General features: G+C 34.7%; 2 protein-coding genes across 2 annotated transcripts; one reads left to right on the top strand and one right to left on the bottom strand.

Moving 5' to 3' along the window:
* Window positions 1-1,317: 1,317 nt before the first annotated feature.
* On the top strand, window positions 1,318-10,181 carry LOC106775733 (enhancer of mRNA-decapping protein 4). Its single transcript, XM_014662890.2, has 12 exons — window positions 1,318-2,195; window positions 3,199-3,248; window positions 3,324-3,480; window positions 3,578-3,799; window positions 5,281-5,409; window positions 5,640-7,175; window positions 7,611-7,970; window positions 8,059-8,178; window positions 8,312-8,482; window positions 9,201-9,359; window positions 9,476-9,601; window positions 9,734-10,181. Exons 1-12 carry the CDS (start codon window positions 1,548-1,550, stop codon window positions 10,040-10,042), a joined length of 3,987 nt encoding a protein of 1,328 aa, XP_014518376.1. The 5' UTR covers window positions 1,318-1,547; the 3' UTR covers window positions 10,043-10,181.
* Window positions 10,182-12,999: 2,818 nt separating this feature from the next.
* On the bottom strand, window positions 13,000-13,763 carry LOC106775442 (chaperone protein dnaJ 11, chloroplastic-like). The gene has a single exon (XM_014662568.2). The coding sequence runs from the start codon at window positions 13,701-13,703 to the stop codon at window positions 13,245-13,247; it is 459 nt and encodes a 152-aa protein (XP_014518054.1). The 5' UTR covers window positions 13,704-13,763; the 3' UTR covers window positions 13,000-13,244.
* Window positions 13,764-15,173: the final 1,410 nt, after the last annotated feature.

The following is a 15,173-nucleotide window of genomic DNA, read 5'->3' on the forward strand; positions in this document are numbered from 1 at the left end:
CCAATATATTTAAATGGTACACCATTTACCAAGGTTCCACTTTGGTGAACCACAACTTCAAACATGTCGTCACACATCCCAAATGCAACCCTGCAAATCAAAATCGTACTTTAACGACTAAGACCACTTAAAAAGCTTAAAGTAAAAGGTACGAGAGAAGAATCTCAAAATCGAAAACCGACAACCACCCACTCACAAACAATTATAAAATCTTACATAGCAAAGCGTTACCCACTCACAAGAAAAACAACACTTTACTAGTTTGTTCAAAACATGTCACACTAAAATGGAAAACAAACAGAAACCAACACATTGCGAACAAAACCCTAATCCCCACAACAAAAAACCAACCATACGCAACCTAACATATGCAATGATCAATCCTTCCAATTTCAATGAAAAATGAACAAAATGTAACACACCCTGATAACTTTACACATAATTTTCACGAACCTTGCAGACCCACACTTATAAACCCCACACATAAGTTTTTCTTTGAGAAAACCTGAATAGTAAAATTAAATCCACATCAGATTGTATTAGACTGACCATGTATGTCAAAGACAAAAATATCATTGAAATAATATTCATGTATATAGTTTGCTATTAACAATTTAAACGACATTATATAAAAAGATCAAAATAAACATAAATTACGAAAATTAACATCATATTAAATTCTAAAGAAAATGAATACATATAATTTTGAAAATACATGCAATGTTATAGTTTATAAATTTGTATTGTCGAGTTATATTCTAGAATAAATATATTAAGTTTTATAAACTAAATATTTAGTTTATATAAAAAATATAAACTAAATATTTATATGATAATAAAATATTAATAAATTATCCAAAATGTATCTAATAATACAAATAAGATAATATGTACTTATTTATACATAAAAATCATTCTCAAAATAATTGAAAAGGTGAGTGTTGATGTAATGTGTAAAAGACTTCATGATACATGAAACATCTTAATTATTTGTTAAAATATAATATAAATACTTCATTATATTATTTAAATTTATAAACAACTCTAATTAATAATTTTATTAAAATTTAATAAGCTAGATTATAAAGAGATCACTACTAATTTACAAACTTTTCATTCAATGAAAAAAAAAATTTATTTGACATGGTGAGTGTAGTATAAGAAAAGGAAAATGAAAAATAATTACGTTTACAAATTATATATAGTATAACCACGAAAATAGGATGAATCTAATGATAAACATTGAAGAAACAATACAACATATATAATAATTATTACATTTATAAATGTTTGATAAAATTTAGTTCTAGAAGTGAATAAGAAATTGTTGAAGGGCCTTTGTTTTCCACTTCCCTCCCTCTCCCATGCCCACACTCTTTTTTCAACTTCCAATCTTTCATCTTCCATCTTTCAGATCTCTCTCTGCAATCGTCTCAATCCCAATCTCGATCTATCTTGTTATTGTTATTCTTATTCTTCTTCGAGAATTCCCCAATCTCATTTAATTTCATCAGATTGAATTGCGAATTGGCGCTCAATTCAATCTGATGATGGCTTCCCCAAACAACCACCACTCCAACCCCAACGCCCACCCTCCTCCTCCTCCCTTCGACATGCACTCCTTCTTCAATCCTCCGCCTCCTTCGTCCAACCCTAACCCTAACCCTAACCCTAGCCCTTCATCCCAATACCCTCCGCCCTTCCCCGCCGCCGCACCCTTCCCCTTCCCGGCCTTCGACCTCCCTCTCCACCACCACCGTTCCCTCTCCTTCCCCACGCAGCCCATCCCTCCGCCTTCCAACCCCAACGCCGGTGCTCGCCTCATGGCCCTCCTTAGCAACCCCTCCCCACCGCCCCCTGACTTCGCGGCACCCTCCTCCTCTCCCTCTACTGTCCTCGCCGCCGCCACTGCCGCCGCCGCAGCCCTCACTCGGCTCCCCAGCGGCAAGGTCCCCAAGGGAAGGCATCTCTCCGGGGAGCGCGTATCCTACGACGTGGACGTCCGGCTGCCTGGCGAGGTCCAGCCGCAGCTGGAAGTTGCTCCGATCACGAAATATGGGTCGGATCCTAACCCCGTTTTGGGGAGGCAGATTGCGGTGAATAAGTCCTATATATGCTATGGGCTGAAACAGGGGAACATTAGGGTGCTTAACATCCACACTGCTGTCAGGTCTCTCCTCAGAGGCCATACTCAGGTTTGTTTCTTGTATTTGAATTGTTTTAGCGTTGCGTTGCATTGGGTTATTCTTCTGTTTGGGCCTTATCCTGTGTTGATTTTGCTATGAAACAAAGCAATATGTGGCAACGCTTTTAGTTATACTAAGAGGCGAGTCAGGTGGCCTCCAATGGGAGTTGATTATAGTGAAAGGAACAGGCCTCTTGCAATGTGGCCAACCTTAGTTCGAATTCCGCATGAGGGAGTTGCTCACACTTAGTGTCTTATCATCCTTTGGACAGGATTGCCTATTAGAGAAGATACCTCCGGGCAATGAAATAATTTTGGATACGTAGGCAAAAAGAAAAAAGAAAGTAAATTAAGAAAAACAAAAATTTGGGGAATGATTTGGGTAAACAATAAGAGAGGTTAGAAAATTAAAGCAAGAGTGGTAAATATAAGAAATGGATAATGGTATTACTACTTAATAAGGTACAGCAACAACATGGTTTTCCCACCAGGTTGGCTTTAGTGTGCAAATGTAGATGAGGGTGTTGATCTACCACGAGCTTTGAGAAATGTTAGCTTTAGGGTTGTCTATGTTTTTAAGATTCATTTTTAACATTTGTGATTAGTTATGTCCATGTGTGCAAGGGGGAAATATAAAATTTGAATTATAGTTCTTGTTTGAACTTGTTATACTAATTTTGTTAATTTCTTGAGCCTCAAATTCATAGGACTAAAAAATAACATATAACTACAACAGGCTTGGACACATTTTTACACTGGATTTCACCACCAGTTTCCTTGTTTCTTAGTTGAATTTACTTTGGCTGGCTGCTATAATTCTACCTTAAAGGAAGGATTTTATTTTTGTTAATTGTAGTAGAGTTATTGTACGCAGTAAGGTTATTTTGTGGCTTGTATACGAAATAATGAGCTGTTTTTCAATTTCACACTATACTGCTACCCTGTGTTTTTAATGGGAAAATCATCAGAGCATGTTAATTTATCTTTTGATTAATATTTTTTCCCCTTGTCAGAGGGTCACAGACTTGGCGTTTTTTGCTGAAGATGTTCATCTCTTGGCTAGGTAGTTTTTTATTTCCTGAAAACTTTATTTGGTGCGTTTTTTTTGTCTGTCTATGGGAATATGCTTTTTCTGCAGTGTTGGCACAGATGGCCGTGTCTACGTGTGGAAGATCTCTGAAGGTCCAGATGATGAAGATAAGCTTCAAATTACAGCCAATATTGTTATTGCTATTCAAATAGTGGGGGAGGAGAAAGTTGAACATCCTCAAATTTGCTGGCACTGTCACAAACAAGTTATTGCCCCATATTTTCCTGTTTCATTGTTCTCAATTACAAAATCTTGGATTCACATTTCTTTCTTGTTATTTTAATTCAACCTTTAATATACAGGAGATTTTGATAGTTGGTATGGGAAAACATGTTTTTAGAATTGACACCACAAAGGTTGGAAATGGTGAAGCGGTTGTGGCAGAGGATCCTCCTCTGAGATGTCCTGTTGACAAGCTCATTGATGGGGTTCAGCTGGTAGGCACACATGATGGAGAGGTGACTGATTTATCCATGTGCCAATGGATGACCAATCGATTGGTATCTGCGTCACAAGATGGCACGGTTTGTGTTTTTATTTTTTGTTATTATTAACTGCTACATTTTGGTTTCCCTGGTTTTCATTCATTTTATTGGTTGAAATGTAACAATTTTTATTATAGCATTTTTCTAATCAGGATAAACAATGTGGTGGTATTAATGTTCGTTAAAAGTCTATATGGTTTGCTTTTTGCTTGCATTGGTATTTACTATAAAACCAAGCACGCAAACATGTGGGTACATTCAAAAATAGGGATGGATAGAGAAAATGAGTAATTCTTGTATGAACAATGCTTGTTGACACGGCAGTCAATAATAATATTATTAGCGGTAGATGGTGGCAAGCCAAAAATCTGCCCTAAAATTATGGTGGATGACATTGTAGACTATGGTGGAAGCTTGGCATCTATAATTAAAATAAAAAATAATATATACACAGGAAGTATGCTTAGAAATTTGCAAAATATAATGAATAAAAGAAAAACCAGTGACACAAATGAAAATCAATAAATTAAAAACACAATTTATCAAAACTAGAAATATACAAAATTATGTAGAGGAGTGGGGACGAGAGCATGTCTAGGAATCTGAACTTAACTATTTAAACCATATGATATGAAATTCGAGTATGTACAATGGTTCTCTTTGATAAGCAACAACAATTAGATTCATGTGGAATGACCAACACAATTTGCTTCCTTTAGAAAATATTTTTAAAAGTTCTTTTTGTTTTCCTTGGTGTTAACTCGTCCTGCCATTTCTGTCATCCATCACGTATTCTTCTGTAGTGAAACTGTGCCAAAGCTTTTTTAATATTATCTTAAATTTTTATTAGTTGTTCCTACAGGCACCGTGCCTTGCGAGCATTGCTTTTAAAAACAATATAGTAGATGCAGTTACAAAAAAAGTTGTTAGGACAAGAATGGAGAACAACAATGAAACGAACAATACACAGATATAATTCTTCAATTGTTTTTGGTAATGATCTCTTAAGTAAAATTATATTTTGACCTTGGCAATTCTCATAATAAAAGTTAACAAAAGTAAGTTGGCATTGAATACCTAAGTGAAATTCCAATTTGATTGGAGGAGTGATACCATAAGCTTTTAAAAACTGCATCTAAATCTCGTCCATATGAAACTGGGGTAAAAAGAAGCTGGATAACTTTTTTTAGATTATTTTGTTTTACACCATTTCAAATCTAACTGATTAGAATGATCTAGAAAGTCTGAAAAAACACCAGAAGGAAACTGCCTACTGTTCTCTTTATAATTGTGTGTAACTGATAAGTACCTAAACATTTGGGGAACCCACTCTCAAAAGCTAGCTATTAAGGACAGAGAACCAAACATTTAAACACTCCACCGAACATCCCATATTACTCCATATGTTACTTGGCCACTCCATAATAACCAAGTTCCTATCAGTAACTTTATGTTGTGCTGCATTGTTATTTGTTGTAGATTTCTCAATTGTAAGTGCCTCTTATCATCAAATGTGACAGATAAAGATCTGGGAAGATCGCAAGACACAGCCACTTGAAGTTTTGAGACCACATGAAGGACATCCAGTTTTTTCTGCTACATTTTTTACTGCTCCTCACCAGCCTGATCATATTGTTCTTATCACAGCTGTAAGTGTATTCATCCGCTTTAGTATTTCAGGCCTTTATCTCAATTCTTGCTTTGCAGTATCAGGACAATAATAAATTTTATTTACATTTTAAAAGGTTAGAAAAATTGGCAGAGATCTGTGTCCACTGTTTGTTGTTTTCAACCATGTTCCGTAGAACTAATTTATCATGTGACTAGTCTAATAATATTTGTTTTCCTTGTTTACAAATTATAATTCACGCCCGTGTAGGGACCACAAAATAGGGAGGTGAAGCTATGGGTGTCAGCAAGTGAAGAAGGTTGGCTGCTCCCAAGTGACACTGAATCCTGGAAATGCACTCAGACGTTGGAGTTGAAGAGTTCAGCTCAATCATCTAGAGATGCTTTCTTTAATCAAGTTGCAGCATTGCCTCATGCAGGTCTACTTTTACTTGCAAATGCCCAGAGGAATGCTATATACGCTGTACATTTAGAATATGGTCCTAATCCAGAATCAACACGCATGGATTATATAGCAGAGTTTACTGTGACCATGCCCATTCTGAGTTTTACTGGGACAAGTGATATACTGCCTCATGGTGAGCATATAGTTCAGGTTTATTGTGTCCAGACACAGGCTATTCAGCAATATGCTTTGGATTTAGCCCAGTGCTTGCCTCCACCATTGGATAACGTGGGACTAGAGAAGTCAGATTCCATTGTTTCCACTGATGCAATTACTGTTGAAGGATTCCACACTTTAGACTCTTCTGCTCCCAAAATAATGTTACAAGCAGGTAGTACTGAAAATGGACTTGTGCCTAGATACCCTTTAAGCTCTGGCCATGTTGAGGTGCCTATTACATCTTCGAACACTGAAGCTAAACCTGTTACATTAGCTCCTTCTAGTAGCGAATCTGATGTCATTTGTATTCCATCTCCACCTCTTCCTTTAAGCCCAAGGTTATCTAGGAAACTCTCTGATATCAGGAATCCACAGTCAAATTTGGGTGATCATGTTGGGGAACATCCTGTTAATGATTATTCTGTAGACAGACAAATGGATACCATTCACAGAAACCTCTCTGAGACATTTAATAGTGATTCAAAGAATGATGAAAAGAAAGTGAAGCAGGATCACATTTCTAGTGTACTTAATCCTTCTGTCATGTTTAAGCAACCAACCCATCTAATCACACCATCTGAGATCACAAAGGCTGGTTCCTCCTCTGAGAATAATGTAATTGATGGGAAGAGCGAGGGAGAAGGAAAGATGCAGGATGTGGGTAATGCTGAAGTGGAAGTGAAGGTGGTGGGTGAGACAAGATCTAATCAAATTGATGAATTTGGTCGAGGGTCACAACAAAATCCAGTTTCTGATAGTAAAGAAAAAATATTTTGTTCTCAGGCTTCAGATCTTGGTATTGAAATGGCTCGAGAAGGCTGTGTGATAACTGCTGGGGACACGTACCTTACAGAGGAACCGGGACAACTTGATTCAACAGGAGCGGTGTCACTAGCTCAACCTCTTGATTCTGGCGAGGATGGACTCCAAGATACGGCAAAAGATGCCCATGAAAAGGTTTCTGACTCATCTACATCTGTGGCTGTGCCGCCATCTCCTGTGTCTAATGCAAAAGGGAAAAGACAGAAGGGTAAAAACTCTCAAGCATCAGGTCTAACTTTCTCATCTCCAAATGTGTGTAATTCAACTGATTCATCCAATGAACCAAATGGAAATTCTAGCCTTCCGTCTGCAGAAAATGCTTTCCCTCAAATTCTGGCGATGCAAGAATCACTCAATCAGGTGATTTCTCGGGAGTTTTTGATTGGTCAAATATGAATCATAGTTAATCATGCATTATATTTTAATTTATTAGCATGTGCTTGAAGGGAGTTTTTGTTGAAAACAGTTTTTTTAAATTAAATAAACTTTTTTAAAATAGTGAGTAACTTTTCTTCTGAGAAAAAGCTGAAAACAGCTTTTTATTTCTTATCCTTCAGAGGTTAGCTTTTTATTTCTTATCCTTCAGAGGTAAGTACATGTTCATTAAAAAAAAAAACCCAGTTTTTCATTTGCTGTTAATATCTAAAGGAATGTACATATTGTTTGTTTGTGCATGCAATTTTTTTTATTTCATTGAATGAGTATGAGCAAATGTATTGAAGCACTATTGCAAGAATGGTATTTTTGCATATCTGGGCATTTGATTTATAATTCATGATCCTTCTTATTTGGCAGTTATTGACAATGCAAAAAGAGATGCAAAAGCAAATGGCAATGATTGTCGCTGTTCCAGTGACAAAAGAAGGTAGAAGGCTTGAGGCTGCCCTAGGGAGAAACATGGAAAAAGCTGTCAAGGCTAACAGTGATGCTTTATGGGCTAGAATCCAGGAGGAGAATGCAAAAAATGAAAAGTTGTTACGAGACCGTATCCAGCAAATTACAGGTCTGATTAGTAACTTTATGAATAAAGATCTACCGGCAATACTGGAGAAAACAGTAAAGAAGGAAATGGCCTCGGTTGGGCAAGCAGTAGTACGTGCAATGTCTCCTGCTGTGGAGAAAATAATATCTTCTGCTATTGTTGAATCCTTCCAGGTTTGCAAATTATTTTTCTATCCAATAGACATTAGAATGAAATTATTACACTGTCCTGCTGGGATCTAATTGGCATTTCATGGCATAGAGAGGAGTGGGTGATAAGGCAGTGAACCAACTTGATAAATCAGTTAGTTCAAAACTGGAAGCTACTGTAGCTAGGCAAATCCAAGCACAATTTCAGACAACTGGCAAACAGGTGCTTCAGGTACGTCTCTTACATTGGGCATTCACTCTTGAGTTGTATTATATTGCATCATTCTCGGAGTCAGTGATATTTGTATCGGTAATTTCTTCTAAGGTAGCATTTCTTCATTACTGTGTACTAATTTCTTCTGTAGGAGGCACTCAAATCCAGTTTTGAAACATCAGCGGTTCCTGCCTTTGAAATGTCATGTAAAGCCATGTTTGAGCAAGTGGATGCTACATTTCAGAAAGGCATGGCTGAACATTCAGCTGCTGTGCAGCAACGACTTGAATCTGCGCCCACTTCTTTGGCAATGACGCTAAGGGTGAGTAACTGGGAATGCTTGTTTCTTTTTGGGTCTACCAATAGAAATGTGCACCTTTTAATTTGGACTATTTTGAATGAGTTGTGGGGAAAATGGGCTAAGTGTTGATATGCATAAAAAGGAGAGCATAATGAGTTGATTTGTGTCTCAAACATTTTTGTTTACATTTTTTTGCAACATAACATGGCATCTTTGTTTGGCCGGCTAGGGTTGACACTCTAAGTGAATTTGTTTCCATTCTTATTTCAAAATGTGCATCAATTTGTCTCTAAACCTCTGATACAGTGATAGAGTGCTATTAGATAGCGTAGGAATATATCCCCTCCCTAAAACAGGTGGATCTGGGAAGGTAAAGTGATTTATCAATTGTAAGAGATCAATCTTTTGTAGTTGACATCTTTAGTGAGAAACGCTCGTTCTAGTTGACTTTTGTAGGCTCTTCTGAATTTTAAACGCTTTTAGGTAGGGTCATTGCACCATCAGCATACTAGAGAAACTTATTGATTCTTATTTGCTTATATGTCATGTAGATGATGCTATAAGTATTGCCTTTTTAAAATCTTAGTTACATAATTCGAATATGAAGTGACATACTTATCAGCTGTGAAAAAAAAAATGATTCGTTATCAAAGAAGCTTTTTGACATGTCTGTTATTCTTACGTAACTTGTCCCTCATTTGTATCTCAACAGTAGTATTCCTCTTTGTGCACTTTTCAGGATTCCATTAATTCAGCATCATCGATTTCTCAAACTTTGAGTAGAGAAGTGCTTGAGGGCCATCGAAAGTTAGTAGCACTCGCAGCTACAAGAACAAACTCTGGCACGTTAAATCCTTTGCCGGTCCAGCTGAACAATGGTCCTTTACTTCGTGAAAAGGTGCGGTGACTTTGCTAACCATTTGTGGGCCATAGTTGTAGGTAGGGTTAACAGAAAGCTTTACTTTTGTCATTACATGATAATAATTGCAATTGCAAATTTGCATTGCGAAACAGGTTGAGGTTCCCCTGGATCCCACACAAGAGCTAGGAAGGTTGATTTCTGAACGGAAATTCGAGGAGGCTTTCATTGGAGCCTTGCATAGAAGTGATGTATCCATTGTATCATGGTTATGTTCTCAGGTACGGGAGAGATATTAATTGGAGCAATAATTGAATTTCTTAATACTGATGTTTGTATAGATATTTCTTTTCATATTGAGATAAACACTGACTACTAAGTATTAACTGGATGAATCCATTTGTGGTAATCAGGTTGATTTACATGGACTGTTGGCAATGGTTCCTCTTCCTTTAAGTCAAGGTGTACTGCTCTCACTTCTGCAGCAACTAGCCTGTGACATTAACAACGACACAACACGAAAGATCCAATGGTTAACAGATGTGGCGTCTGCCATAAACCCAGCAGACCCAGTGATTGCGATGCACACGCGGCCCATCTTTGAGCAAGTCTACCAGATACTCAATCATCAACGTAGCTTGCCTTCAACGTCTCCAACTGATCTCTCAAGTATCCGTCTTTTATTGCATGTCGTCAACTCCATGCTCATGACATGTAAATGATTCTCTCTCTCTCTCTCTCTCTCTCTCTCTCTCCGTTTTCAGAAATGTGCAAATCCTTCGCCATGTGAACCTCTAATATGATTGGAATTTTGTACAAAGCTCAGTGAGTTTCTTTCAAATGGTCGAATTTTGGTAGTCAGTGTCCATTTTTAAAAATACTCTGCAGTTATTAATTGGTTGACTCTAATTTCACGAGCTCTTCCATTTCATATGGAAGCCACACAAACCCATAAAAAGGCGATAGTTAATTTATAATAGCCCTGTGAAATAGGGATTACAAATTTTCCAAAATATCAATCCGTTTATGATTTATGCAATAAAATTTATACAATTTACCATTAACAATTTATTTGGATCGATGTCTATAATTTTTTAAGAAATAAATTAGTTATGGTTATTTCAAAGTACCTATTTATCTACAATTGTTAGAAGTGAGTTTGTACAACTTTGTTTTATTAGCTCAGATTATTTTATTTATTAAATATATATTTTGAATAGGTTATGGAGCTAATATGTCATAAGTTATTTAAAGTTTTAAACAGGTTTTAAAGTCATGTTTACCTGGATTTGGTTCTTAGTTTGGCATGAAAACCAAATGGTTCCTAGTTTTCATTCGTTGTTTTTCTCTAGTCTCTTTTGGCAGTTATCTTGTGTAGTTGATTTTCTTTGTTTTCTTCATTTCATTTTCATCTTTTAGGTATAAGCAATTGTTTTGTTAAGTTATTTTACATGTATTAGATTTTAAAATCCAGTTTAAAAAATAATCAAAATTTGAAATTCAGTTTAAAAAATTACAAAATTTTGAAATTTGATCTAGAAATTTTTTGCATTTCAAAACTCACTAAATTTCAAAGATTCTTTGCTTTTAATTTTAGCTTTGTTATTGTCATTATCAAATTTGATAAAGTTAATGGTTAACTTGTGAGAAAAAAGAAAAAAGTTTGTGTTGTTAAAAAGTGAAAATAGTAAAAGATACAAGAAATAAAAATTTGATGTTCATCTTAATATATATATATATATATATATATATATATATATATATATATATATATAATGAAAATGCAAATGCTTTTAAATGGATAAGCAAGTCAATTTCTAATGAAGATGAATATACATATATAGTGTGTGATGATGTTTAGATATGTTATGTAAAAGTTAAAAGAAAATGTTATAATAACGTGTGTAATGTTTTTTTTAATTTGAATTTATATTATGTGTACATAAGATTGTAAACAGTATAAAAAAAAGTGAAAAACAAATACAAAATGCTAGTAATGAAAATTACTTGTTGGACTTAAAAGTTCATAAGTTTATATTCCGTCACCTGCCTATAATATTAAAGTTGTTAAATTTACTGTATCATGTGATGTGGTATAAATATATAATATTATAAAAAAATATTTTTTTAAAATAAATTTAAACAAACAAACTAAATGATAACGCGTCTTTTATTGTTAAAAGATTGTTAAAAAAAGTGTATTTAAAATATGATGATGATGTTGACAAATGACATTCCATTTGGGCATATACATTGTTAATTATACGTTTTACGTATGTTGTCCACGTGAAAATGATTGATTTTTTGAAATAAAAAAAGCCAACTATGTCACTGAGAATGGTCTCGCGGCTATGCGTCACAGAGCCACCGACGGCAGCCCGACTACCACCGGAGGCTCACCGGTGTTGCCGCATCTCCCTTCTTCCAATTTGACTTTCTATCTTTTGGCTGTGTGAATGATATTAGAGAAGGAAAGCGGAAAGAGTAGCTTTGCAAGTATGTTATGTTTGTGTGTTTTATGATTATAGGAAATGCAAGTGATGAAGGAAAGAAGATAGATCCATGTTTTGTCCATTAAAATAGGTTAGATTTATGCAATGTGTACCTTTTATGACACTCCTTTAACAAAACTAATTCTACACCTCTTCAATCTTGTTATCCTCCAAACACATTTATATATTTTCTTTATGCCTGATTAGAAATAGATTTATCTAGAGGAAGAAACTCACTTCAAAAATGGATGTATACCTATCTATGTTCTCTTTTTATTAACACTTTTTTTTTTCATTGCTTAGAATATATGATACTCTAAAGTTATGTTTAGAAATTAACTTTCTTTTTCCTTTTTCTTCTTTCTTAATATATATATAATTTTAATTTTAAATGTTATAAATTACTTATCTAAGGCTTAAATATAACTTTGGTGATTATTTTATACTTTTTTAATTTAATTATTTTTTTTAGTAATAAAATTTTGACTTTTGTTAATTTGGTTTTTTAATGTAAAAAGAGTTGTCTTAAAAATTAGTTACATGTGATAATGTTAGTGTTGAAGTATTAATGTTTTATATTCAATTTAATATTAATTTTAATTTTTATTAATTTCTTTTAATTTAATCTCAATTTCGTCTTCATTATACTAAATTTTTTTATTAAAATTTACATTTTTATTAAATTTTTATTTTATTTTTAAATTAACTCTAATTATATTATTAAAATACAATTATTAGATTTATATTTAATTTTATGATACATAAAAAAATAAGTTTAAAGTTGGTTTAAAAAAATATTCAATTTAAAGAATTACATTTAAAAAAGTGAAAACAATTTCATGTATAATTATAGAAAAAGAATTATATCTAGATTTTTTTTCCTCATATGAAATGGGTGGATTCTCCAAATCTTATGGTCTTTTCTTCCTCGATTAGTTTTTCAGAAAAAGATCTGCTGATTTTTATTTTTATTTACAGTAAGATGACATTAACATAGTTAATTATCACCGTGACTCACATTGCAAATGCTTTTTCGTGAAAATGTCAGGAATCAATATTCATATTCTCATGAGTTTTTCATGACCATTAATTAATTCACAAACGGTTAATATGAGATTTTGGATTCGAATAGAATCTGTTATTGACTTTTTCCCAAATCCTCGTTCATCTCATCCTCTTTAATGAAATTGCCGAAAAAGAAAATTTTTAAAATAACTATACACAACCAAAGCATTTTACATTCTCACAAAAAGAAACAGAAGCAAAATTTGCCTCATTCTCTCACTTTTCCTCTCAGTCTGTTTAATCTATACATCTAAGTCAGTAATTTCAGATTATCATCACTCTTTCTTCACATCATTTTCAGCCAGCAATTCCTTTCTTGCCTGTCATTCAATCCAGCCCGAGCGAAGTTAAGCATCCGAAGCTCCACCTACCAGCATTGGTCCGTTTCCCATCTTCGTGTTGCGTAAAACGTCGACGAGTGATTCCGACTAAGAGGAACCGGAAACTGGCGGTGCCTTCCGCCGTGCACCGCCGTCAGCGTTCGATCGTACGTCGCCCTTGCCGATGGATCCGATAGCGTCTCATACGCGCTTCGGATCTGGATGAAGTTTCCGTCGGCGGCTTCGCCAGCTCTAACGTCCTCTGTGGCATGCCGCACCACCGCGTCGGGATGATAGAGCTTCGCGAGGCTCCGGTAAGCAGACTTGATCTCCGTCGGCGAAGCGTGGCGCTGGATTCGCAGCACCTCGTAGAAGCTCGGCGCCGGCAGCCGCACCTGGACCGCTTCCGCCGAAACGGCTCGGACAGAGTTCCGGCGGTGAGAACCAGTGGATGAGGAGAAATGGAACGAAAAATCTCCGGCGGCGAGATTCAGCGGCGTCGTCATCGGAAATCGAATGCAACGTTTAGATATGAGGTTCTTTTGCGAGGTTGAAATTGGGTTGAGGGGTTTTATATACACGTCAATGATGGAAAGATATATAGAGTGAGGGGTAAAAGAGTAATTGCAAGCGCCACGAGGGATGGGTGCGTAACTGTAGGGTCTCGAGATTTGATAAAATCGCAAATGCTGACGTGTCCTTGAGACTGTGCGTTTTCCGCGGCTTCTAGAAGGCCCATATCTGTGGGATGGGTCAACACTTCGGGTCCACTATTCTTTCTTGCATTTTTTTAGTATTTTTATCATATAATATCTTCATTTCTTCTTCTATCCTTATGTATCTACTATCAACATCAAAATTGAATAATTACTAATTTAATAAATAATTTATGTGATTTTGTGTAATGAAAAATCTGTCTCAACATTTAACTTTCTCTTAATAAATGATTTTATAAATAATAAACATTTTTTAGATAAGATATTTTAAAATATGTAAACAATACTATCTTAGTACAACTTTTGTTAGTTTTATTTAAACCTTATACTAATATAATTATCATTTGTAATTAAATTCAATGATTTGGTTTAAAAGAGACATGCATGGTTGTTAGTGTATATATTTTTCTATTTTTGAATTGAATATTTGAGAGAAAAATGGCAAGAAAGTGAAGACAATGGAGAAATGGGTTGGATTGGTTGAATAATGATCTTTCAAAGTGGTTCCATTCCTCTTGAATTCTATATTTCATTACTTTTCTTTTCTTAATTCACACGCACTTTGCATACCTTTCCTTTTTCTTCTTAATCATTCTCAAAATCATTCTTATGGCTTGTCAATTATAAACTAACCTAAATTATAATGTACTTCGACTTTCTTTATAGGTAGTTATGCATGAACAAATAATACAAAATGATTTCTAGTTATTGCCTTTTGTTCTTCTTCACATCATCATAGTCTAAGTTTTAAATATATATTTTGACTTCTTTTTCAATGATCTCAATCACTTTCTTAGTGGTTATAAAAAGGTTTTATTTAAAATTGATTTTATCATCTCTGTCACAAACAAATCTTCATTAGACGTGCCAACAAATCTGAGTTGTTATCATTAGTCAAAACACGTTTGTGATTTCTGTAATCCAACAGTAATTTCGTAACTATTTTTGGATAGTAAAAACAAAATAATAGTAATAATAAATAGATAAAGGATTTTTAGTTGTAGATAAGATTTCACTATCGTTATTATGAACAGATAAGGATAAGTATTTTAAGAGAGGATAAAATTGCAGAAAAGATATACAAATATTGTAACAAAATGGAAAAAGATAAAAACAAATAACTTCCATCTATCTATAATAAGGTTATTCCTTTGAATTCTTGAGGCTCTATTTATGGCCATTAATTAGTATTTAAGCTTAAGAAAGGGAAACACATGCAAGAGTGACGTGGTCCTGAAATTGTAATTAACTATATAGTTT

This window comes from Vigna radiata, chromosome 10 (genome assembly GCF_000741045.1).
Source record: "Vigna radiata var. radiata cultivar VC1973A chromosome 10, Vradiata_ver6, whole genome shotgun sequence".
NCBI classification, from domain to species: domain Eukaryota; kingdom Viridiplantae; phylum Streptophyta; class Magnoliopsida; order Fabales; family Fabaceae; genus Vigna; species Vigna radiata.